The sequence below is a fragment of the Leptonychotes weddellii genome, chromosome 15, assembly GCF_054177405.1.
Source record: "Leptonychotes weddellii isolate Sample4059 chromosome 15, ASM5417740v2, whole genome shotgun sequence".
NCBI lineage: Eukaryota > Metazoa > Chordata > Mammalia > Carnivora > Phocidae > Leptonychotes > Leptonychotes weddellii.
The window spans coordinates 14367245-14392326 of record NC_138383.1 but is presented as its reverse complement, the minus strand read 5'-3'; the positions used below and the strand labels follow the sequence as shown (position 1 = coordinate 14392326).

At 57.2% G+C, this 25082-nt stretch overlaps 1 protein-coding gene across 3 annotated transcripts in view; it reads left to right on the top strand.

Annotated features, from left to right (window-relative positions):
* Positions 1–25082, top strand: part of MRC2 (mannose receptor C-type 2) — a 57104-nt gene that overhangs the window by 29917 nt on the left and 2105 nt on the right. For 2 of the 3 annotated variants that reach the window (XM_081804739.1, XM_081804738.1), the window contains exons 2-29: positions 2967–3368; positions 4243–4416; positions 4599–4763; positions 4980–5093; positions 5486–5629; positions 8281–8469; positions 8623–8777; positions 9690–9797; positions 12232–12347; positions 12844–12992; positions 13800–14017; positions 14743–14885; positions 15980–16082; positions 16366–16504; positions 16616–16651; positions 16974–17134; positions 17234–17301; positions 18028–18128; positions 18422–18564; positions 21603–21717; positions 21852–22015; positions 22180–22288; positions 22810–23048; positions 23191–23359; positions 23452–23601; positions 23965–24084; positions 24286–24465; positions 24922–24948. In XM_081804739.1, the coding sequence (XP_081660865.1) occupies positions 2967–3368; positions 4243–4416; positions 4599–4763; positions 4980–5093; positions 5486–5629; positions 8281–8469; positions 8623–8777; positions 9690–9797; positions 12232–12347; positions 12844–12992; positions 13800–14017; positions 14743–14885; positions 15980–16082; positions 16366–16504; positions 16616–16651; positions 16974–17134; positions 17234–17301; positions 18028–18128; positions 18422–18564; positions 21603–21717; positions 21852–22015; positions 22180–22288; positions 22810–23048; positions 23191–23359; positions 23452–23601; positions 23965–24084; positions 24286–24465; positions 24922–24948 (4101 nt within the window). The remainder of the gene's footprint in view (positions 1–2966; positions 3369–4242; positions 4417–4598; positions 4764–4979; positions 5094–5485; positions 5630–8280; positions 8470–8622; positions 8778–9689; positions 9798–12231; positions 12348–12843; positions 12993–13799; positions 14018–14742; positions 14886–15979; positions 16083–16365; positions 16505–16615; positions 16652–16973; positions 17135–17233; positions 17302–18027; positions 18129–18421; positions 18565–21602; positions 21718–21851; positions 22016–22179; positions 22289–22809; positions 23049–23190; positions 23360–23451; positions 23602–23964; positions 24085–24285; positions 24466–24921; positions 24949–25082) is intronic. The other variant, XM_081804740.1, reaches the window with a different exon arrangement.

Below are 25082 nucleotides of genomic sequence, written 5' to 3'. Positions count from 1 at the left end.
TCTCTCTCTCTCATTCTCTCTCTCAAATAAATAAATAAAATCTTAAAAAAAAAAAAAATAAAGACGGGACGTTTGGAGCGCCTGGATGGCTCAGTCAGTTAAGCATTCAGCTCTTGGGGCGCCTGGGTGGCTCAGTTGGTTAAGCGACTGCCTTCGGCTCAGGTCATGATCCTGGAGTCCCTGGATCGAGTCCCTCATCGGGCTCCCTGCTCAGCAGGGAGTCTGCTTCGTCCTCTGACCCTATCCCCTCTCATGTGTTCTCTCTCTCTCATTCTCTCTCTCTCTCAAATAAATAAATAAAATCTTTAAAAAAAAAAAAAAAGCATTCAGCTCTTGATTTTGGCTCGGGTCATGATCTAAGGGTCCTAGGATAGAGCCCCATGTCGGGCTTCGCACTCAGTGGGGAGTCTGCTTGAGGATTCTCTCCCTCTCCCTCTGCCCCTCCCCCTGCTCGAGCACTCGCATGTGTGCTCTCTCTCTCTCTCTAAAATCAATCAATCCTTAAAAAAAAATAAAGATGTGACTTTTTTGAAAAGTGAAATACCAGGCAGAGGAAACCGTGCTAGGGCCTTGAGGCAAGAAAGTACCAAGCCTGGGGTGCTTGCGACTCTTGGATTTGGGGTTGTGAGTTGGAGCCCCACGTTGGGTGTAGAGATTACTTAAAAAAAAAAAAAAAAATCTTAAAAAAAAAAAAAGGAAAAGAAAAGAAGGAAGTACCAATCCCTGTTCAAGGAAGGGCAAGGAGGGCAATGTGACTTGAGCAAGGGGAAATAGTGTGATCCAGGATCAGACTGGTAGGCAGGACCACACCATATGGGATCTGTGGCTCATGGTAAGAAGTTTGAATTTTATTTGAAGAGTGATGAATTGCCTTTGAAGGGCTTTAAGCTGGAGGGAGACTTACAGGAAACTTATATTAGGGAATAAGCTATTTACCACCAATAAGTTATATATATTTTTGTCATTGGAATTCTGGCTTTGTTTATGGTATTTTTTTGCCATGAAAAAGATTATTATGTCACTGAATTCATCACTGTTTCCTTTATGACTTTCAACACTCCAATATCATTTTTATAAATTTTTGGTACTTTGGGGCACCTGGGTGGCTCAATCATTTAGGTGGCTGCCCGGGATCCTGGGATCAAGCCCCGCATCAGGTTCCCTGCTCAGTGGGGAGTCTGCTTCTCCCTCTCTCTGCCCTTCCCCCCTCCCCGCCCCCGCTCATGCTCTCTCTCTCTCTTTCAAATAAATAAATAAAATCTTTAAAAATGTATATATATATAAAAATAATTTTTTTGGAAACTTATTTACATCTTTTAAAAATCATCCTGGCTGGACATGGAGAACAGATTAAAGAAGGATGATAAGGCCATGGTGGAACAGAAGGAGCTTGAGGTTTGGACTCCGAAGACCAGGACCAAATTTCAGCTCCATCTCTGACTAGCCTCGTGACTGGTCAAATCATTTCACTACCCTTAGTCAATTTCTCTGCATGTAACATGGAAGAGTGATCATCGTCATGGCAACCACAGTAATTTACAGTGCTCTTACCGTGTGCCAGACCCTGTCCCAAACACTTGACATGTAGTCTCTCATTTAATCTTCATGGTAGTCTGATGAGGAAATTGAGTCAGAGACAGGTAATGCAACTTGCCCAAGTCACGAGCTGGGGTTTGAGCCCTGGCAGTCAGACTCATGCCTTCAAGACATGGAAATTATCCTGAGGGGCTAGCGGCTAATGGTTGCAAAGGGACGTGCTGGGTGTGTGTTGTGTACTTCAGCGGCAGCCTGGGAACAAGTAGAAGGTGCTGAGACGTGGGTGTCAGGCCTGGGTTTGCTTCCTGGCTACGTGACACTGAGCAGGGCACTTCTCTAAACTAACCATGTTTCTCTTTTTTATCCTTCCTACCCTCCCTCCCTTCCTTTCTTCCTTCTCTCCTTCCTTCCTTCCCCTCCCTCCCTCCTTCTCTCTCCCAGCTTTACTGAGATAAAATTCACATATCAAAGAACTCATCCATTTAAAATGTACAATTAATTGGGTTTTACTCTATTCTCAGAATTTGGCAGCTATCAGAACAATTTAACTTTAGAGCATTTTCATCACCCCAAAAGAAACCCTGTACCCTTTAGCAGTCCCATTCCCATCACCCTCAGCCCAGCCCCAGGCAACCACTACCTACTTTCCATACATTTACGTCTCGATTTCTTAATCTGTAAAGTCAGTGTGCTTGGGCGCAGGTTGGATTCCTCTGCCTTCCCTGGAGTGTCTGCACAGTGAGGTGATGGGTGACACGATGCAGGATCGGGGGATGCCCTATATAGAGCTAAATGCTGCTTACAAAGTAAGGTGTGACATGGTTATGGGAGGCGTGAACAGTTGGATATGGGGGTGTGTGTGTTGGGAAGATTCTGGAAGTCAGGAAAGGAATCGCTTCTCGGCCTTTTGGCTAAGATCAAGTGTAGAAGTCAGGAAAGGAAGGAGCCAGGGGAGCTGAGGGGCAAAGGGGAAGAACAAGACAAATGATGGCAGGCCAGAGAGGAACTTTGGTGGGAAAACCACTCTATGTCACGGAGATTGGGATAAAGTTGCAACGTGCCCTGTGAGGTTAGTACCTCCACTGCTCCTCCTAAGGCCTTTGGAAAAGCATACAGTACACAGCCTGCCATGTGGAGTTGGGTTTGCTTTTGCAGGTGGGACGGAGGGCTGAGTGCCGCCTCTAGGTTGAGCGGGGCGCTAGAGCTGCGGCTGGCCATGCAGACTCGGCTCTCTGGGCACAGGAGGGTGGCACTGCCTCTCCCCCCGACCCCAGAGTGTTGGGGGTGAGGACTGAGTGATTTACCATATGAGAGAGGGCTCACAACCCAGCGCCAGGCTCGGGGGCAGCATCTGAAGGTGGCACTGGCCATCGGGAGCCACCAGCCCAGGGAGCCCCTGTGACGGCTTCATGTCCCGCCTTCCCTTCCAGAGCCCAACGTCTTCCTCATCTTCAGCCACGGACTGCAGGGCTGCCTGGAGGCCCAGGGTGGGCAAGTCCGAGTCTCCCCGGCCTGCAACGCCAGTCTCCCCGCCCAGCGCTGGAAGTGGGTCTCCCGAAACCGGCTCTTCAGCCTGGGCACCATGCAGTGCCTGGGCACAGGCTGGCCGGGCACCAACTCCACAGCCTCCCTGGGCCTGTACGAATGTGACCGGGAGGCACTGAATCTTCGCTGGCACTGTCGCACGCTGGGTGACCAGCTGTCCCAGCTCCTGGGGGGTCGCAGCGGCAACACGTCCAAGGCTGGCGGCCCCGAGCGCGGCGACCAGACCCGCAGTGACCAGTGGCGCATCTACGGCAGCGATGAGGATCTGTGCGCGAGGCCCTACTATGGTGAGAGGCTGCTTGCGGGGAAGGGGTGGGGCCCCCCCGGCGTGGGGAGGCCTGGAGCCACAGAGAGACAGACGCAGGGGTGACAGGGCCTTTGGCCTCTGCTGACCTTTGACAGACCTATCTGCAATGGCAGTGGGAAGCATGTGGGAATAATTAAGAAAATAAACTTCCAAGCATTTATTTTTAAGACACTACAGAATGACTACATGCTTGTAAAGACCTCAAACGGTACAAAAGTGTGTAATGTAAAATTAAATGAAAATTCCCTTCCAGGCCCGCGCTCCAGGGTAGACCCCAGAGTAACTCCCATAGGTGTCTTTTTTTTTTTCAGATTTTATTTATTTATTTGACAGAGAGAGAGCACAAGTAGGCAGAGTGGTAGACAGAGGAGAAGCAGGCTCCCCGCCGAGCAGGGAGCCCGATGCGGGGCTCGATCCCAGGACCCTGGGATCATGACCTGAGCCGAAGGCAGGCGCTTAACGACTGAGCCACCCAGGCGCCCCTCCCATAGGTGTCTTGATCCCCATTTTGCAGGGGTGACAGGGGACCCGAGTCACCCAGTGCGGGGCTTTCCGTGGTGGACAGCTCCGTCCTGGGGGTCCTTTTCCTGTAAGACATCCTGAGTTCTGAGATGGAGCTTGGGGGGAGGGGCAGCTGGATTTTTGGACAGGCTTTACGGGGAACCCGTCCCAGCCCTAGGGGATGCGCGGCGGGGCCTCTCCCAGGCTCCTGCGCTGACCTAATGGCAGAGGGAGACTTCAAAGCCTCGGGCACCGCTTTGTCGGTCCCTGGGACAGGGGATTTTCCCTGAAGGCGGAGGGGGGCGGGCAGCCTCTGGGGTCCAGACGCCAAGGCACCGGCTCCCTTCCTGCAGAGGTCTACACCATCCAGGGGAACTCCCACGGGAAGCCATGCACCATCCCCTTCAAGTACGACAGCCAGTGGTTCCACAGCTGCACCAGCACGGGACGTGAGGACGGGCACCTGTGGTGTGCTACTACCCAGGACTACGGCAAGGACGAGCGCTGGGGCTTCTGCCCCATCAAGAGTGAGAGCAGGGTGGACCGGGTGGGCCAGGCGGCTCCCGGCGGAGGCTGACCGGCAGGGGCCTCGGGGCGGGTGGAGGAACTTCCGGGACTGGGGCGATAGGTACGATGCCCCTCCTCGTAGCCCGGAGCGGCGTGTGTGAGGGTCTCTGCACTCCTTGAGGGACTGTTGTCATGGTGGCAGGTAATGACTGTGAGACCTTCTGGGACAAGGACCAGCTGACTGACAGCTGCTACCAGTTTAACTTCCAGTCCACGCTGTCGTGGAGGGAGGCCTGGGCCAGTTGCGAGCAGCAGGGGGCAGACCTGCTGAGCATCACTGAGATCCACGAGCAGACCTACATCAATGGTGAGGTGGCAAGGCACTGGGGGGGGAGGGGTGCTGGGCCTGACCCCCGGGGCACACCGGGGTGGGGGGGCAGGCAGGAGCCTGAGACCCGCTCCCCATCTTCGGAGGGCCCCGAGCCCTTTCTGCTGGTGGGGCAGGGAGGCCACTGGTGGGGGGCAGAGTGAGAGGGCCGAGGGTGGGGCGGTCCCCTCCTCACCGTGCCTGTCCTGCGGTCAGGGCTCCTCACTGGCTACAGCTCCACACTGTGGATTGGCCTTAACGACCTGGACACCAGTGGAGGCTGGCAGTGGTCCGACAACTCGCCCCTGAAGTACCTCAACTGGGAGAGCGGTGAGGCCTGGGGTTCGGGGCGCAGGGCGGCCTGGGGGCTGCAAAGGCCTTTGGCCTCTTTATTCCTCCTGGTGCCCTGGTCCAGTGGCGTGGGGCGGGGCGGCGGGGCAGGCCCCCCACTCCACCCCCCCTCCGCTCCTGGACTGGGCCTCACTAGAACCCGATGCCCTCTCCTCGGGGCTCAGGGCTCGGGGAGCGCGCAGGATTTCAGGCCTGGCCAGGGAGGCGTCGGCCCGTACCGGGACTGGGTGGAGGGTTCCAGACCACATGGGCCGGGGGTTGGAGGAGAGGCAGCGAGCCCCACCCTGAGAGCAGGAGGCTCCGAGGAGCGCCCAGGGGCCGGGGTGTGAGTTCCTCTCTCCTGGGGTGCTGGCGCCCTGCCCTCCCCACAGATCAGCCGGACAACCCGAGCGAGGAGAACTGCGGGGTGATCCGCACGGAGTCCTCGGGTGGCTGGCAGAACCGCGACTGCAGCATTGCGCTGCCCTATGTGTGCAAGAAGAAGCCCAACGCCACGGCCGAGCGCCCGCCTCCGGGTGAGCCGAGCCCAGGGCCTGGCGCGGGGGCGGGGAGGGGCCCCGGGGCCGTGGCACGAGGGGACTCTGATCCTCTCTGGCTGAGGGACGAGTGGAATGCTCCATTAACTCTTCCGGAGAACGTTCGTCGAGAACTGTGTTAAATGCTGGCAATTCGCACTGTCCTCGCAGTAGTCACACTCTGCTGGAGGGTAACAGACATCTCAACACACAATTAGAATAGCCTGAGTCCTGAGCCATTATAAAAATATGTGTAATCAATGTTAGAGGAGAAGAAATACCTAGAGAAGAAACTGCATAAGGTCCTGGGAGTTAAGGGTTTCGTGGAAGTGACATTTGATCTGGGCCTTTGAAGTTGACTGTAAGTTTAAAAAGTCATGAAGAGGTATGAGGGAAGGGCAGTCCTGGCAGAGGGAAGGGCACGTGCAAAGGCGTAGAGGCATGGAAGTATACAGCAGCTTTCAGTTTGGTGAGCATTGCGGTCTGGTCGGAGTCTAGACTCTAATCCCTGAAAGTGTGGTTTTCCGAGGAGCAGCATAGCATCCCCTGGGAGCCGGTTATAAATGCAGAATCTCAGCCCCCGCCCCCTCACCTGCACTTCCTAAGATCCTCACCCCATGCATGTGCAGGTGCAGCCGGGATGCGCTGGCTTAGAGGGCGTGCGGAGGAGAGCAGTTCAGAAAGGCAGGTCACAGCCAGTCCCCGGAGGGTCTTGGCTGCTGGGTCCAGTTTGGGTGGGGCCAGGTAGGCTGTGGGGAGCCTCTGCAGGTTTTTAAGCCAGGGAGTGTCTTGCTCCCATTTGTGATTCACAGAGATGGCTCTTGGGGCCTATGGAGGAGGTTGGGGCAATGGGCACAGCACTGCTTTGGGGACCGTGACCCTCCCTGGTATGTGGCTTTGGGCAAGCAGCTCGGTCTCTGAGTGCAAATCGCGAATAAACTCCGACCCCTTGCAGGGTTGTTGTAAGTCTGGAGACCTGGCCTGGCCCTAAGGAGCATGCCCATCGGTGGCAGAGGATGTTTATCAGTGTCGGTTGGAAGGGCTACTCTGGTAGTCCAGTAACCATGGGAACGGTGAAGAGGGAGTGTTGTTGTTGTTGTTTTTAAACAAGGAAAATACGTCAAACCCAGAAAAAAATCCACAGACTCACAGAAAGTAAAGAGCTAACAGAGAGACCATTAAGGTATTGCCAAAGATTGATTCAGGGCCACCACCGGCCACTGCTTTCTCTCCTCCTCTCCTAAGGGGTCAGGAGCAAAGGTTTACAACACTGGCGCCCTGCATCTAGAGCACCTCAGTTCTAGGAGGGAGTCTTCGGCAGGCACCAATTCTAGGTCTTCTCAGAAGCTGCTTTTCGAAGGAAGGAGGGCCCCCCTTCGGGCAAGCCTAGCCTATCCGTGGCCCCCTGCAGGCCTGGCCCCTCACCAAGTCCTCTGTCCCCAGATCTTCCCAGTGTGACCGCTGTTGGGGGAAGTCTCCTGTGGGGCCTCATGGATCTGCAGATACGTCTGTGGCCGTGGATTGTCTCTTCCATCCCACTCTGAGCGGTTTTTTGGATGGGTTCTGCCTTCTGGGTCTCATCACACAAGGCATGTCATTCCAAAGGCAGACACCATTGTGCCCCCAAAGCATCCACATTTCTTGAGTTTCCCTCCACCCAACAGCCAAAGAAGGCCCCCTCAGGTCTGAGCTTGGGTTCTGTCTGTGGCGGCAGCCTTGGGTCTTAGCTGGGGAGGCTGAGGAGATGATTGACAAGCCTGAGCCCAGGAGCGAGTCTGCTCAGGCTCAGCCCTCCCCACTTTGCCGGGCCTCCGAGAAACAGTATGCTGGACCCTGGAGCGTCTCGCAGAATGGAGTGGATCCCAGAATCCCAGTCTGGGGTGATGCTTCGAGTGGGCACATGCTTTCCCTCCTGGCCAGGCAGAATCCTGCCCAAGCCTGACATTGTGGGTGGTTCAGTGAAGTCTTGTTTTCTCTTGCCAAGGCCCAGGTGAGGGCTTGTTCGCTTCAGCTGCTCTGGGACCCCAGTCCTAGACAGTGAAGTTGAAATGCATGGAAGCCGGGGTGAGGAAGAGCCCGTGACTGGTGGGTTTCACAGCCCTGGGTGGAGCCCAGCGGGTCGGGGAAGGAGCAAGAGGAGAAATCCCCGCTAAGGGATTCCTTCCAGTCGGCAGTGACTTCCTGGGCCGCTGGCCTGGTGGGCCCCACTGCCCCATCCCTTCATCCTGGACTGCCAGCATCAGCACCAAGTCCACACTCAATATATGCTATTTTAGGCAGTGACAGTGGTTTCATTTATTAAGCAAGGTGGACATAAGCGAAGTTTGAATCTAGAATAGGAAACCCCATTTAGGGAGGAGGAAACTGAGGCTCCCAGGGCTGGTCTGACCTGAGTCCCCCCACCACCATCTCTTTCTGAAAGCCGCCCCCCATCGCCGGCGGGGCCGTCAGTCCTGTCTTGGGTGAAATCTGCCACCACCTCCTGGGGCTCTGCCTCTGGGCGTCCAGCCTCCCTGGAGGGTGTGGCCTTTTCCGCATCGGTTGGCCTGGGCTGATCCGAAACAGGTGTGGGGACGAGGGGACACCCGGCGGGTCGGGGCACCCAGGCTGGGCGGCTCGTTCCCTGACCTGTACCTCGTGGGTCTCTGCAGACGTGTGGGCCGACGTGAAGGTGGAGTGCGAGCCCAACTGGCAGCCCTTCCAGGGCCACTGCTATCGCCTGCAGGCCGAAAAGCGCAGCTGGCCCGAGTCCAAGAAGGCGTGTCTGCGGGGCGGGGGCGACCTGCTCAGCATCCACAGCATGGCCGAGCTGGAGTTCATCACCAAGCAGATCAAGCAAGGTGAGGGGCTGCTCGTCCACGCTCCCGGGCCCGAGGGCAGGGCCTCCTCAGTGCCCGTCCTGTCCTGCCCGAGAGGTCCTGGGGCCATCTCTCCGTCCGCCGCTGGTGGCCCAGGCTGACCTCTCCGTGCGCTCTCTCCCCTCTCTCCCCCAGAGGTGGAGGAGCTGTGGATCGGCCTCAACGACTTGAAACTGCAGATGAATTTTGAGTGGTCTGATGGGAGCCTTGTGAGCTTCACCCACTGGCACCCCTTTGAGCCCAACAACTTCCGGGACAGCCTGGAGGACTGTGTCACCATCTGGGGGCCGGTGAGAACCCCCTCTCCCCAGCCTCCTGGGGCCACCCTGGCTGAAGGAGTGCTACTGTCAGTTCCTGCCTCCAAACCACCCCCCCATTGCCTCTCAGAAGCCCCCACTTCCCCACCAACCCCTTCCCTTCCGCGTGGAGAGATTGCCAGGGTCTGAATCCTCCCCGCCCCCGGCTAGCTGGCTCACCTTGGGCAAGTCTCTTAACCTCTCTGTGCCTTGGTTTCCTCATCTGTCAATGGAACTAATAGCGCCGACCTCAGAGGGTCATTGGGAGGATCAAAGGGGCCTAAGGATGCTGCCTGGCACCATCTTGCTCTGCCAACTGCTCTCCCCCCTCCCCCCCGGCAGGTGGCTTTGGAAGCCGCATTTTATGGGCCTGCTCCTTTGGCAGGGCTGCCCTGTGCAGCCCGACCCAGCCCAGGGGCCTCTCTCCTCCCGACATGATGGGGTGGTGACTGTCTGCCGCGGCTTTGGCTCACATGCCCTGTGGGTAGATGAAGGAATTGCTGGAGGGCTTCAAGCAGACGTGAGACCCTTTAAAAAGACAAAGTCAGAGGGACAGAGTACCGACTCCAGGGACAGAGAGGACATTCTGCAGTGAGATCCTGCAAACAGTGCCAGGACTATGGTGCTAGAGCCATCTGGCATAAGGGATGCTATTTAAAAATTTATAAACAATTATTTGTTGGGTGTCTGCCACGTGCCAGGCATTCTCCTGGGGGCTGGGACACAAACACCCTTGCCCTCTGGATGGAGCTGAAGGCGGACAAACTGCTGGCTAGGAGACGGAGGACACAGGCCAGCCTGGAACACACAGAGCTCAAGTTGGAGGCAGGGGCAGGTCTAAAAATCAGGTTCACCAAAGGCTTTGGGGGAGGGGGGCTGAGACGCTCCCTCATCCTGTGTCCCTAGGAAGGTCGTTGGAACGATAGTCCCTGCAACCAGTCCTTGCCGTCCATCTGCAAGAAGGCAGGCCAGCTGAGCCAGGGGACGGCCGAGGAGGACCATGGCTGCCGGAAGGTGAGGGTGCTTCTGGAGCTGCCCCTGGGTGTGGCCAACCAGAGGGGCTCCCTGGGGAGGGAGGGGGCAGATGGAGTCCCGCAGCCTCCCACGGCATCCTCCCTTGCTTGGCACATCCCTTCTTCCTACTCTCCAAACTGCTCTGTTCCAGAAAGGGTGACACTGGATGAGGTGGGGTGCGGTAGGGTGGGGGCTGTTGGGAGGAAGCAGAGCTCCCCACCCCCACTCTGCATGAAGAAGCTACTTCCCAGAGGCAGCAGAGAACAGGAGGTGGGTGTGGGCAGACCTCCAAGTCATCACCTGAGTGAGGCTGCCGGGGTGCACCCCAGTCCTGCTTTGCCACCTCTGTCTTTGCTGGCACACACCATGCCATCTGATAGAGCGTGCGCTTGTCTGTCTCCTCTGGAGGAACGAGGCCATTCTGGTGTCGCCTTCCTTGTGTTCCTAGCCCCAGGGGCTTCCAGACCATCACGGAGGGAGGGGATCAGGACTGACTGGGTTAGTGGGGCAGTGCATGTATGAATGAGGATGTGGGTGGGTGATGGACCCAGGCTCTCCCTCACAGGCCCCCCCCACAACCTGGCCCTCAGCCAAGCAGCCGTGTAAGTGGTGTGGCTGAATATGGGGAGGTTGCTCAAAAAAGACACTTTATGGTGTTTTGGCCCCTGATGGCTCCATCTGCCAAGGCCACGCTCCTGCCAGCCCCTTGCTGCCAGTCTGGCTCTTCATTGTGTTTCCCTTTGGAGTAAGCCCCCTTACCGCACCCCACCTCACATCAACTCCAAGCTCTCCCCCAGGAGCAGGAGCCTGAAACAACAATGGGCATGACCTGCAGTGGGGAGGAGAGAGAGCAGACAGGGGCCCTGCTGAAGTGTCCAAGGGGCCAGTGTGGGCAGGGACTGGCCCAGGGGCTCTGTCCTGTCCTGGGTGAGCTGGGGGTAGGGGAGTGAGGACGAGTGACTAACTGCCGTGGCACCAGGGCCACCTGAACTGTGTGTGCAGTGTTGAGCAGCCCCAGTTAATACCCTGGGAGAGCTGGGATCTTAGCACAGTCCTACCACTCCCCCGTCCCTGGTATCCACCCCCCCCCCGCCCCCCAGCTTCACTTTTGCTCTGGCTCCTGCCCAAGGGGCTGTGTCTCTTTCCCAACCTTGAATCTACCCCAAGGCTTCCCATCTCAAGGGCTTCTGGAGGTGAAGGCCCTGGCAGGCACCTGGTGTCTCTTAGGAGGAGCAGGGCTGTGGTGAGGACAGGCGTAGCCTTTGTGGTGCGGGTTCAAGTCCGGGCTCCACCTTGTACTGTCTGTGTATAAAGTCCAGTCGCTTAATCTCTCTGAGCCTCAGTTCCTCTTTTGAAAGGCAGGAGCAGGGCGCCTGGGTGGCTCAGTCGGTTAAGCATCTGCCTTCGGCTCAGGTCATGATCCCGGGGTCCTGGGGTTGAGCCCTGCATTGGGCTCCCCGCTCAGCAGGGAGTCTGCTTCTCCTTCTCACTCTCCCTCTCTCTCAAGTAAATAAATAAAATCTTAAAAAAAAAAGAAAGAAAGGCAGGAGCAGAGAGCTCAGGGTGGTCCAAGGGGAGAAGGGTCTGTTGGGTGAAGCTTTGCCTGGTCTCATGGGGGTCTAATGGTAGAGAGCCAGCCGCTCAGAGCAGTGGTCTCTTCCAAAGCTTTGCTGCTCCCCGCTGAGGGTCTGTCCCCCAACCCCAGGCTAGGCGCACCCTCTGCTCACTCTACCTTTTTCAGGGCCCGAGGGTTACCTGGTCCCTCCACAGCCTGGCAGCTCTTCCAGCATTTCAGCTCTGGTTTCTCAGCCAACTGGCAATTTTCCCACTGTGACTCTTGGTTTAAATGCCCAAGAGAGGGCGCCTGGGTGGGTCAGTTGGTTAAGCGACTGCCTTCGGCTCAGGTCATGATCCTGGAGTCCCAGGATCGAGTCCCGCATCGGGCTCCCTGCTCGGCGGGGAGTCTGCTTCTCCCTCGGACCCTCCCCCCTGCTCGTGCTCTCTCTCTCTCTCATTCTCTCTCTCAAATAAAGAAATAAAATCTTTAAAAATAAATAAGTAAATAAATGCCCAAGAGAGGAGTCCAGTGAGCCAGTCATCTTGCTTCGCCAGCCCACAGGCAGGTCACTGGCTACCTCCCGATCAGCCACCCTTGGGCCATGCGTCCACCTCTGGTCTGGCAGTTGTCTGCCTTCTCCGCCAGGCATGGAGGTGCAGGCAGGTGATGGTAGGGAGGGGAGTGTGAGGTGATAAGGTACAGAACAGAGCATGGGAAGAACCGTCTCTGGTGTCAGACCAGTCCCCTCTGTCCTGGGCCCCAGCCTGCAGCACGTTCAGGGATGCCTTCGATGGCATCTCCTGCCCCAGGCTTTCTGGATGAGGGAGGAGAGTCCTCTCCACAGACATCCCTCTTCTGCCCACTCTCTCGAGCCAGGGTTGGACGTGGCACAGCCCATCCTGCTACTGGCTGGGAGAGGACCAAGTCACCTACAGCGAGGCCCGGCGCCTATGTACCGACCACGGTTCTCAGCTGGTCACCATCACCAACAGGTACAGGACGGGGCACGTACCCAGACCAGCCCTCATGCCTGTCCTGGCCTAATGTGGCCCCTCCACCAAACGGGGTGGCGATCTGCCATCAAGCACAGAGGGCCCTGAGTCCTTGGAGCCTCAAATGGCCCCAGGGCCTTTTTCTAGTATCGTCCCAAGAAGGATTCCCATTTATTAAGTGACCCCACTGTGGGGCAGGGCCTGGGCAGGGGCAGGAACAGACAGGGGCCCTGCTGGTGCGGGCTGGATGCCCAAGAGAGGCCTTGGCTGTGTCTGTTTCTACTTTCTTCTCCGCCGGGCACGGAGATGCAGGCAGGACAGGGGGAGCTCGGTTGCTGTGTGTCAGCTGTAGGGTCCCCGTGGGCCCCCACTTACCTCAGCAAGTCGCCGATTGGGTACAACACCCAAGCTCCCGGGGCAGGGCATCTGGCCTGTGGCGTGGTGGCGGGGGAGGTTGGGCCTCGAGCTCCCTGCCTGACCGGCTTCTCTCCCACAGGTTTGAGCAGGCCTTTGTCAGCAGCCTCATCTACAACTGGGATGGCGAATACTTCTGGACCGCCCTGCAGGACCTGAACAGCACTGGGTCCTTCCGCTGGCTCAGTGGGGATGAGGTCATGTACACCCACTGGAACCGGGACCAGCCTGGTGAGCCCCTCCTCCGCGGCACTCAGTCAGCCCCCTCTTTGACGTTCCTTGGGGAAGCCAGGAGGCCATATGGGGCTGCTCCCGCCGGGACCGAGTCCCAGGGCCTCCCAGTAAACCAGTCATTGGTACAGTGTGGTAGAGTAGTTAGGAGCTCAGGGTCTGGGGCCAAACCGCCTGGCACATCTTTTTTTTTTTTTTTTTTTTTAAGATTTATTTATTTGACAGAGAGAGACAGCGAGAGAGGGAACACAAGCTGGGGGAGTGGGAGAGGGAGAAGCAGGCTCCCGGCCGAGCAGGGAGCCCGATGCGGGACTCGATCCCAGGACCCTGGGATCATGACCTGAGCCGAAGGCAGACGCTTAACCGACTGAGCCACCCAGGCGCCCCCGCCTGGCACATCTTTAAGCCTTAGTTTCCCATCTGTCAACCGAGGATAACGGTGCTTTCCTCATGGGGCTGATGTGAGGCTGAACTGGATGAACAGACGTGACGTGCTTAGAGTAGCACGGGCGCTGGCGATCAGGATCATTGCCATTTCGCGTTCATTGTCTCTTTTAGCCTTTTCAGTGACCTGATGAGGCTGATGATAAAACAGCCTCAGAGAGGCTAAGCCACTTGCCTAAATCTCACAGGAGTAGGCGCAGAGCTAGGACTCTGCCTCCATGCCCTTCAGGTCCCTGCAGAGCCGGCCAAGCTGGTCACCAGTGTGGGGGCCAAGGCCGGGGTGGTGTCCTGTGGGGGACCTGGGGGAGGGCCGGACCACGAGTTCCTCAGGCAGCGGGTCTCCTGCTCTCCCCCCGCCTCCAGGGTACAGCCGTGGGGGCTGCGTGGCCCTGGCCACGGGCAGCGCCATGGGGCTGTGGGAGGTGAAGAACTGCACCGCATTCCGGGCTCGCTACATCTGCCGGCAGAGCCTGGGCACGCCAGTGACGCCCGAACTGCCTGGGCCGGACCCCACGCCCAGCCTCACTGGCTCCTGTCCCCAGGGCTGGGGGTCGGACCCCAAACTCCGCCACTGCTATAAGGTAGGCAGCCTGCTGGCGTGGGAGGGGGGAAGAGGAACAAGAGCAAAGAAACAGCTCGCCGGGGTCGAGGGCAGCCCCAGTGGGGCCCAGCCACAGTCCGGGCAACTGGGCCCCAGAGACACTGCTTCCCCACAGCAGACTGCAGACAGAGGTAAGTTCTGATGACACTCTTGCCAGTGGAATCTCAGGTCTGGTACATCGTAGGTGCTCACTGAACAGGAGGAATTGAAAAAAACAAACAGAGATAATCAGTTTCAGAGGTTCCCAAATGTTGGGGCTGGGCTGGCTGCTTTTCAAAATCACCTGGGCAGCTTGATAAAAATAAATTCCAGGCTGCCATTTTGGGGACTGGGATTCACTAGGTTGGGGCAGGGCCCAGTTCTCTGATTTTTAAACTCTGCCGGGTTTGGGAGCCACTAACGTAGTCCAGGGTCTTTTATGACATGAGGAAACTGAGTCCAGGGAGGGGAAGGAACTTGCCCACAGCAAACTGTGGCTCCCCTGGGAGGAGAGCCCAGGTCTTGGGCTGGGTTCGGGGGTCTGGGCAGGGGGTGTTCTCTAGGAGCTGGCTCCCCTCCCCTGGGGCTCATTCTCTGATGAGCAGGATTGTCTTAGCTAGCCTGCACCCCTGTCCTGTGAGGCCCCAGCCCTCCTCCCTACTGCTGTCATGGGAGGGCAGGTGGACCAGTAGGGACAGCTTAGACACCTGGACTTTGTTCCTGTAGGTGTTCAGCTCAGAGCGGCTGCAGGACAAGAAGACCTGGGTGCAGGCCCAGGGGGCCTGCCAAGAGTTGGGGGCCCAGCTGCTGAGCCTGGCCAGCTATGAGGAGGAACATTTTGTGGCCAACATGCTCAACAAGATCTTCGGGTACTGAGCCTGGGGCAGTGGCCTGCATGCACCTGTGTGGGCTCTTGATTTTGCTGGGCACAGGGCAGGGGGCAAGGTGAAGGCGCCCCCAGGGAGGCCTGTCTGAGGGCTCAGAATGACCTGTGTATCCGCAGCGAATGTCAGGACCATCCTGTCCTCCCTCAGGGAGCCCTGGTCTCCCCGGTTGCTCACCGGTGTCAGGGAACCAGCAGTGCCCCCCTCAGACTCACGGCCTTTTACAAAAGTAACTGCCCTCCCCATGCCTCCTCCATGGCAAAATCTGATCCAAGTTGAGCGCCCCTCGCCCCCAACACCATTCCCATAACAGCCCACTCTCCTCAATAAACAGCCTTTCCTGAGAGACAGGAGGAGAAAAGCTACAAAAATGAGCATCTGCCCCTGAGGGTCCCTCCAGGACCCCATGTCTGTCCTGTGGGCCTCCTATGACCCCCAGCACCTATAATCCCTTAGCATTGGAAAAATCCGAGTGGATCCAGGCTTCCCGAGATCTTAATTCCCAGGGACGTGTCTTTCCAGCAAACATCAAGATTACATTATTTGACTAGTAATTGTAGCTCTCATCGGTGGCCTCTCACCATGTCTCGGGTACTGCACTAAACACTGAATCCTCACTGGGTCTCTTCTTCAGCCCTAGGAAGTAGACATTATCATGGACCGATGTGGGCTGATAGAGAGGTTGGGTTATTTGCCCGCGGTCCGGGAGCCGCTCCACGGGCGAACGGGCTCTGGAATCTGCTGCTATCTGATTCCAGAGCCCCAGGTCTATGCTCCATCTCCATCGACTTACTAAACTCCCTGAAGTGAAAACCTAGTCTTGCTGGCAGGGCAAACCCCACCCACAGGGAAGCCAGGGAAGGGAGCCAGGCCACCCACCCCCAGTGAGCTGGGCGCCTGGTCCAGCTAGGTCAGTTCTCTCTGGGGAGAGAACTTTTTAAAGGTGGCCCCAACAGTGTATTGCCGGTGAGTGTGAAGCCCAGATGGAGGGGCCCCAGGCCCTTGGGACTGCCCAGGTCACCCGCACCTGCTCCTCTCATCCCCATCTCTTCTTTCCCCACCCCCGCGTTGTGCTGAAGTGAATCAGAGCCCGAGATCCACGAGCAGAACTGGTTCTGGATCGGCCTGAACCGTCGAAACCCGGGAGCGGGGCAGAGCTGGCGCTGGAGTGACGGCCTTGGGGTGAGCCGGCCTAGAGGGGGCGGGTCAGGAGGTGGGCGGGGCCCGGGTAGGCGCGGCTTGGGGTGGGCGTGGTCCTTCGAGGGCGGGACAGAGCCTGGCGGTGGGCGAGGTTTAGCCGAGTTATAGGGTCTTTGGCCAGAGCCCGCAGGTTAAAAAAAGGGGGGCGGGGTGTCCAGCCCGGGTTGGGGGTTCGCAGCTCAGGCCCGGCCTTTTGTACATCTGTTCTGGGGACGCGGAGGCCTGCGCCTCGTGCCTGACAATCTTCTCCCACTCCGACCTCCAGTTCTCTTACCACAATTTCGACCGGAGCCGGCACGACGACGACGACATCCGGGGCTGTGCAGTACTTGACCTGGCCTCGCTGCAGTGGGTGGCCATGCAGTGCGAGACGCAGCTGGACTGGATCTGCAAGATCCCTCGAGGTTGGGTGGGATGGTGCTGGGAAACGGGGAAGGGGGCGAAGGGCGGCGGGGCCGGGAATCCAGGGGAGGGTCTCCTTCCCTGCAGCGTCTCTGTCCCTGTTGTCCCCGTAGGCAGAGACGTGCGGGAACCCGACGTCAGCCCACAAGGTAAGGCCCCCCCCCGGGCCTCCCGGCTCTCAGTGGCGTTCGGGAGAGGGTGAGGGGCGTCACCTCCAGGGCAGGGCCTGGCCGGGATGGAACGAAAGGAGTTAGGGGTTTGAGCTGAGAGAAGGGGAACCGGGGCGCCTGGAACCCTGTCGGCCTCGTCTCCAAGCAGGGGCAAGCTTGGGCCTGGAGCGGTGTCTGCCCGAGGGGCCTAAGGGTTCGCAACCCGCCTCTGCCTGCCCTTGGACCTGCCTGGGCCTTGGCCGCAGGGCGAGCAGGCGACCCCTGACTGGCCGCTGCTCCCACGCTCACACTGCCCCCGCAGGCCGGCTGGAGTGGCTGCGTTTCCAGGAGGCCGAGTACAAGTTCTTCGAGCACCACTCCACGTGGGCTCAGGCACAGCGCATCTGCACGTGGTTCCAGGCCCAGCTGGCCTCCGTACACAGCCAGGCCGAGCTGGACTTCCTGGGACACAACCTGCAGAAGGTGAGCACCCCAGTGACCATGGGCCAGCGGGCAGGGGAGGGTAGGCCTGGCGAGAGGAGAGGCCCTGCCAACCCTTATCTGCCTGACCGGTTTCCCCAGTTGTCCCCGGGCCAAGAGCAGCACTGGTGGATTGGCCTGCACACTGCAGAGAGTGATGGGCGTTTCAGGTAGGAGCCTTCCAGGGTCAGCAGGTGCGGGAGGGAGCGGGTGCCTGGATGGCCAGCCACGACCCCAGATAGGAGCTAGGGAGGCTGCCCACAGAGACTGATAGATCTGGATTTGAATCCAGCTCCGTTCCTCCCTGGCTGTGTGGCCTTGATCAATGACTTAACCTTTGTGGGCCTTGATTTTCTCATCGAAAAATGAGCATAATGAGGCCTGTCTGGTAGGATTGCTCTGAGGATTAGAAAAAAGGTATGTGAAGTCCTTAGCACAGCATCCAGTACATAACTGGGCGCCAAATAATGGCAGCTCCTATTATGCCGAGGCCACTCATGAATAAGGCCCCCTCAGGACATGGGCAAGAACATATGATGTCCTCCGGAGGGGCCTCTTTGTGTTCAGTACCCACCTGCCATTCATGAGGGGGCTCGAGGCAGGAGGGACCAGGAGCACATGCATATCTGAGCACACTGTTGCCCTTGGACCTCTGCTCTGGGATTCTTGGACTTTTCTAGTTAGAGAATGAGTGCCCAGGGAGGGCTGGACCTTACCTGGACGCACCAGGTCTTTGGGTCCCCAGTGACCCGGAGCTCAGTAGCCTCACTCTCAGCCTGTAGCCACTGAGCCCCTGGACTCGGGCCCTGCCCTGCCCCGCATCTCGGTGGCCTTCATTGCTGTATACAACGGAGATTGGGCCTGGGGCGAGTCATCTCTGTTCCATGTTGTTGCAGGTGGACAGATGGTTCCATCATAAACTTCATCTCCTGGGCACCCGGTAAACCTCGGCCCATTGGCAAGGATAAGAAATGTGTATACATGACCGCCAGCCGAGGTGAGGGCGAGGGCGGGGCACAGAGGGTGCAGAAGCTGGGGAGAGGGTTGACGTTGGGGCAGTGCGGTGAGCTTGGGCAGGCCCATCAGTCTCTTCTCATTCTCTTTTTTCCCACAACCCAAGAGGGGCTAGACCCAGAGAGGGGGCCTGTCCCCATGATCCAGCAGCCACAGAGGACTGGAGTTCGGAGCTGGACACGGGCACCTGATCCCCATGTCCTCTTCTTAGGGCATGAGGCAAGGGGGCTGCCGGCCCTGCCCTGTGCTAGAGTGACTGCCCTACTCTTTCTGCAGAGGACTGGGGGGACCAGAGGTGCCTGATGGCCTTGCCCTACATCTGCAAGCGCAGCAACAGCACTGGAGAGCCCCAGCCCCCGGACCTGCCACCCACAGCCCTGGGGGGCTGCCCCTCTGGTTGGAACCAGTTCCTCAACAAGGTAGGAGGTGGGGAGGGGCCACCCAGTAGAGTCAGGGGAGAGGATGTGAATGTAGGAAGGCCAAGCTTCAGGAGTCCTGGCCTTTTGGCAACATCAAAGTCATGGCCTCTTGCCTACTTGGCCCCAGTGCCAGGGCTAGACTCCTGGGAAAGTAATTTTGTATAGTGCCCTTGCTAATCTACCAGGGAAAGAGGGTGTCCACATAGTTTGGTGAGTTTTCTAGATTAGTCGCCACACATTTTGATAATGAACTCCTATTAGTAAAACACAAGATTGAACATACAAAATATGTGTGTCTACATTATATATGTGTGTGTAAATAAATATATATTTACTTCTGTACTAATCGACTAATGTTATATATAGTAAACTGTGCACAAGAACAAAAGAATATAAAGCATGAGATAAAGATTGAAAAAGTATTTTTTAAAAGATTTTATTTATTTGAGAGAGAGAGCGAGCATGAGCAGTGGGGAAGGGCAGAGGGAGAGGGAGAGGGAGAAGCGGACTCCCCTCCTGAGCAGGAAGCCCAACATGGGGCTTGATCCCAGGACCCTGAGATCATGACCTGAGCCGAAGGCAGACGCTTAACTGACTGAGCCACCCAGGCGTCCCTGAAAAAGAGTATTTTTAAGTTTAAAAAACTTTTCTTTATTAGTGGTATGAGAAAAGTACTCAAAAATGATCAATTATAATAATTATCATCTTTAAATAATTTAAATAAGAGCAAGGTGATTGCATATATTTCATTCTTTTTAAAAAATTTTGGTCTGACACTTTGTGATTTGGGACTTCACAGGTCTTGTCTGAAGTTCGAATTACTTTAAAACATGGGTTTAATGGTTATTGTAGATGAAAAAGTTGCCTCACAAAGACAAAATATCAAATGGAAAAGGTCGGCCTTTGTGGGCTGGGCTTTCTTCATTTTTCAGTCCTTCTACCAATGAAACAAAGGTTTTAGTGTAAAAATCGGCTAGTACATTTCTGCATTCTAAACCAATCTGCCTCACAAACTAATCAGAAGACCTGATTTAAGACGCTTTAAGAACAAGTATTTGGAAGATTTTTTGAAACCGTTAGGAAATTCTTTTCCCAAGGGTTTTGAGCATGCAGATGGGAAAGTTGGTGGCAGTAACATTAATCAGAAGGAAGACGTTTCTAGACATGTCTGCAGAATGTTCCTTCTAGAGGGTGAGCTTCTTTCCCAAAGTGGTTACTTTTGCACTCCTGGGCTGATTGATCAGACCTGATTAGATCGTCATTGTTTTTATCCGGTGGCTGACAAGAGCTTGTCCCAGGAAGAGAGGAGCACTATTTTCTTGTTAATGCTGGCATCACGAGTCTGAGCCCTGATCCGTGCTTTCTTTGCGATAAAACCACTGAGCCGGATTGTGAGGATTAGATTAGTTAACACTAGCTCATATAATCCGTAAATCTTTGTCCTGCGTTGGAGGGTAGCCAGCCCCTTAGTGTCATGGAGCTCTTACTGTCTTCAGAATATTCAAGCGAATATTGTATCTTTTTGACCTTAAAAAAAAAAAAAAGTAACACGTCTATTATTACAACTTGGGAAAAAACAGAAAGAAAGAAAATACAACTCATTCATCCTTATTTCCAGAAATAACCCCTATTAATATTTGTTACTCTGCTTCCTGCCTTTTTGCACCTAATTGAGATCATACTACATAACACGATTTTGTATCCAGCTTTTCTTTCTCAGTGTTCTATTTTGAGCATTTTTCTCATGTCATCACATTTTTCCAAAAATTTATTCTCGTGGCTTCTTCCACCAGATATAAAACAGAATATATGGTATATATGTACTTGGTCTCTTTCTTGATGTGTCAGCATCATTGTAAAGATACCAGTTACTCCCCTGTCAGAAGCCTTTGAAGTATGCGAGGCTGTCTGTCCCTTCACTACCTGGCCCCAGACACCTTGCTTTACTAGGTCTCTGCCCTCTGTTACAGCCCTGTAGCATTTGGATGTAGGGAGAGAGAGTGGAGGCCCGCCTCTCCCCCTAGCTTTAAGCTCCTGGAGGGCAGGGCCCCTGGCCCTGGACATACCACCTAATACACTTGCACATGGTAGGGAGGCCCCGACTGTTTGCTGGACTGAGCTGATACTTCTTCTCTTTCGCTGCTGATATGATGTGACCTTGCTGGTTCTAATTTTATGACTAATTTTACTAGTTATTTAAAGGAGGCCTCAGAGTAGCTCTGAACTACTTCTGTGAAATGAAATGCAAGGGCTTTGTGATAAACCTCTCCCAAACTCTTGCATTATTTCTGGGTTTACAGTTTTCTACCCCAAATCTGACATCAGAAAGCTGATGCTAGAACTCATCCCCATAGTAAGAGCATTCCCTTGTGTAAGCACTTACTCTCGTGTCATGCACTGTTCTCTTTAACTCTTAACATGACCCCAAAAGACAGATATTTTTATCCCCACCCATTTTACAGAAAGGTTAAGTCAGCTCTGGAACCTGACCTGCACCTGCTCCCTGGCCCTCTTTGCGACTCCAAAGCTTCCTTCCTTTCTTTCTTCCCCATCGCACTCAGGAGGGAAATCACTGGAAATCATTCATTTTCAAATAGTCTTCACTTGAGAGATTTCCCACCCAGCTGCTGCCTGACAAAGATCATTGAGACATGAAGATAAGAGTGTTGTATGGATGAACATTAAGTTCACAGGACAAGTAACAGATTTCAGGCAACGCTTGGGAAGGCGTTTAGCTGAAATCGAGACAGACCTCGTCCCCGCGCATGGCCCAGGGGCTCTCGTCATAGGTAGTAGATCATTTGGTGGCCTAAGGACATCCTGCCACTTACAGACTCGCCCTGAGCGTCGGCAGGTGGACGTGAATGTGCCGTGTCAGGCTGAGAGGCTCGAGGAGCCCCGGATGTCCTGGTTCTGTTCTGTTGTCCTCACGGCCCTCGAAGCCTCCCCGGGGCCTGCCGCCGAGGGCTACACAGCAGTTTCTGGGTTTGTGGGACAGGGCGGTGGAGCTGGACATCACGCCTTCCCCTCCGCTCCAGTGTTTCCGAATCCAGGGCCAGGACCCCCAGGACCGTGTGAAGTGGTCAGAGGCACAGTTCTCCTGTGAACAGCAAGAGGCCCAACTGGTCACCATTGCAAACCCTTTAGAGCAAGGTAGGGCCAGCGCATGGGAAGGCCCCAGTATCCTCTGACACAGCCCCTCTCCCCGCCCCCCCCAAAAATGGCTAGAGCAGAGCGGGCAAGGGGCTGTCCTGTTGCTCATAACTCTCTCTTCTGGGGGACTGTAGCATTCATCACGGCCGGCCTGCCCAATGTGACGTTTGACCTTTGGATTGGCCTCCATGCCTCTCAGAAGGACTTCCAGTGGGTGGAGCAGGAACCTCTGCTGTATACCAACTGGGCCCCTGGGGAGCCCTCTGGCCCTAGCCCTGCTCCTGGCAGCAACATACCGGTGAGGAGGCCCCTCGCTCTGCTCCCCGCCCCGAAACCCGCGGCCCTCGCCTTCACTCCCAGGGTCTCCCCTCTTCCAGCCTCTTTGCTCAGAGGGCAGCCCTCTGGGGGCAGTGGCACAGGGCAGAGCTGCCGGGGCTCCTCTGAGCGGCTCCCTCCCCCCAGACCAGCTGTGCGGTGGTCCTGCACAGCCCCTCCGCTCACTTCACTGGCCGCTGGGACGATCGGAGCTGCACGGAGGAGACACACGGCTTCATCTGCCAGAAGGGCACAGGTAGGCGTCAGCCGTGAACTTGGGAACATCCGCACGGGCCCGATGCTGTGGGTCTTGCTGCGAGGAATGACGAAACACGGTCCCTGACCTCAGGGGGTCCCTTGGGTCACCCCCAGAGTCCACTATCTGCTTGGGAAGAAGACCGGGTGCCAATCAGAGGGAAAGGCAGTGAGGATCGAGGGATCTCAGGAGGAAGATTTGGGGGTCTGGGGGGCTGACCAGGGGCAGCCAGACACCGGGCATGCCTGGTGTCAGGGAACCTGAAGTTGTGCGTCTGAGGCCCCCGTGGCTCCGTGCCTGTTCTACAGGGGTTCCTGGGGTGGGAGTAGGTCAAGGCCGCTTCCTCTGTGGCTCGGCAAGAATGTTACTAGTAACAGAGGCAAACACTGTCCATCTGTGCCAGGCGCTGGGCCCACTGGAGACCTAGTCTCTGCCCAATGTCTGGTGATCCCCCAGCTTCATGCCTGGGAATGGGGTGAGGGGGGCAGAGCCCGGCCTGAGCCCTGCCCCCTTCCCTGTAGACCCTTCCCTGAGCCCATCCCCAGCAGCGTCGCCCCCTGCCCCCGGCACTGAGCTCTCCTACCTCAACGGCACCTTCCGGCTGCTGCAGAAGCCTCTTCGCTGGCAGGACGCCCTCCTGCTGTGTGAGAGCCGCAACACCAGCCTGGCCCGCGTGCCGGACCCCTACACCCAGGCCTTCCTTACGCAGGCCGCCCGAGGGCTGCACACCCCACTCTGGATCGGGCTGGCCAGTGAGGAGGTGGGCCGGCACCGCTCCCCCGATTGCCGACCCCCACCCCCCGTCTCCTCCTGACTCCTTGCCTTACCTTACCTGCCTCTGTCCCCCGCCCCCACTACCGCCGGCCCCCTTCCTCCCACCCTGATGGCCCCCTCGTGCCCAGGGCTCCCGGCGCTACTCCTGGGTCTCGGAGGAGCCGCTGAGCTACATGAGCTGGCAGGACGGGGAGCCCCAGCAGCCAGGGGGCTGCGCCTACGTGGACGTGGACGGGGCCTGGCGCACCGCCAGCTGCAACACCAAGTTGCAGGGGGCTGTCTGCGGCGCGAACAGCGGTGAGTGGGATCGAGGGGTGGGCAGGGTGTAGGCTGTCCCGGGGAGCACTCTGGGCCACTTCCTCAATCCTGCACCCCTCCCCTCCCCACAGGGCCCCCTCCTCCCCGAAGAATAAGCTACCACGGCAGCTGTCCCCAAGGGCTGGCCGACTCGGCGTGGATCCCCTTCCGGGAGCACTGCTACTCCTTCCACATGGAGCTGCTGCTGGGCCACAAGGAGGCGCTGCAGCGCTGCCAGAGAGGTGGGCCAGTGCAGGCCAGAGCCCCCACGGGGTCATTTCAGGCGGTGACCCCTGTCGTGGGCGCTTAGAGGCTCCCGGAACGCAGTCCCCGTGCTGCACCCCGCCCACAGGCAGCTGTCACACGGAAGCGCCCCATCAGTTTCCAATACACAGAGCCCACGTGTGGCATCACACGTCAGTAACCCCGGACCTACGGGCACCACACACCCCGGACCTACGGGCACCCACAGTAACCCCGGACCTACGGGCACCCACACACTCCGCACCACCCTCCACTCAGGCTGGGGCCTCTCTCGGGGGGGGGGTCCTCTGCTACCCCAGGGGGACCACTGTCATCCTGATGTGGGCCTCCCTTGTGTCCAGCGGGTGGGGCGGTCCTGTCCATTCTGGACGAGATGGAGAACGTGTTTGTCTGGGAGCACCTGCAGAGCTCTGAGGGCCAGAGTCGGGGTGCCTGGCTGGGCATGAACTTCAACCCCAAAGGTGGGTACCCCTTGTGTGGCATCGGGAAGGAGGGTGAAGCCTCAGGGGTTTGGGGGGGGACGCCTTCCACCAGGGCTTGGTGGGGGTGGGGACTTGCGGGAGGTGAGAATCAGTTGGAGAACAGGCCTGCTCTCTCCCACCGGCACCTGCTCCTCCTCCTCTCCTCTCCCGCACGCCCCCTCGATGTCTGCTTTCCCGTAGGAGGCACCCTGGTCTGGCAGGACAACACAGCTGTGAACTACTCCAACTGGGGGTCCCCTGGCCTGGGCCCCAGCATGCTGAGCCACAACAGCTGTTACTGGATCCAGAGCAGCAGCGGGCTTTGGCGCCCCGGCGCCTGCGCCAACATTACCATGGGTGTCGTCTGCAAGCTCCCGCGAGGTGAGCGCCCGGCGGACACGCCGCTCGGCCTCCTGCCGCCCCCGCGCAGCCGGTGCTGGGCCTGGGCCAGGGGCTGGCATCTCATTCTGCCCGTGACCCAGCGGATGGGAGGGCACGAAGAGACAGGCCCCGGGGCCGCCGGGACCCTCCCCTGGGATAAATGGGTCTGTAGGAGGGACCGGCCCTTCCTACAAATTTCCAAACTAGACAGCAAACCCATCATTTTGTAGCGGTTAAGGGCATGGACAGGGTAAACCACTTACCAACTCTGTGACCTTGGGCAAGTTCCTTAAAGTCGATGGCCTCAGTTTCTTCATTTGCAAAATGAGGGTAATAACTGTACCTATGAGATCAAATGGGCTAATCAAGCGGCTGGCACTCAGGAAGTGCTCTCTGCTTGCTTATTATTACTATCACGTCTTCAGTTATTAACGGGTCCCCCCCTCTTCCTTGCAGCTGAGGAGAGCAGCTTCTCGCCATCAGGTGAGTCCCAGGCAGGGCTGAGATGAGTCCTCTCCCGCCTTGGCCTTGGCCCAGCATGCCGGGCAGCGGGGGGGCCGTGGGGGGGGCAGCGAGGGCGGCAGCAGGGGTGCAGGCGGGGGGCGGCGGGGGGCAGC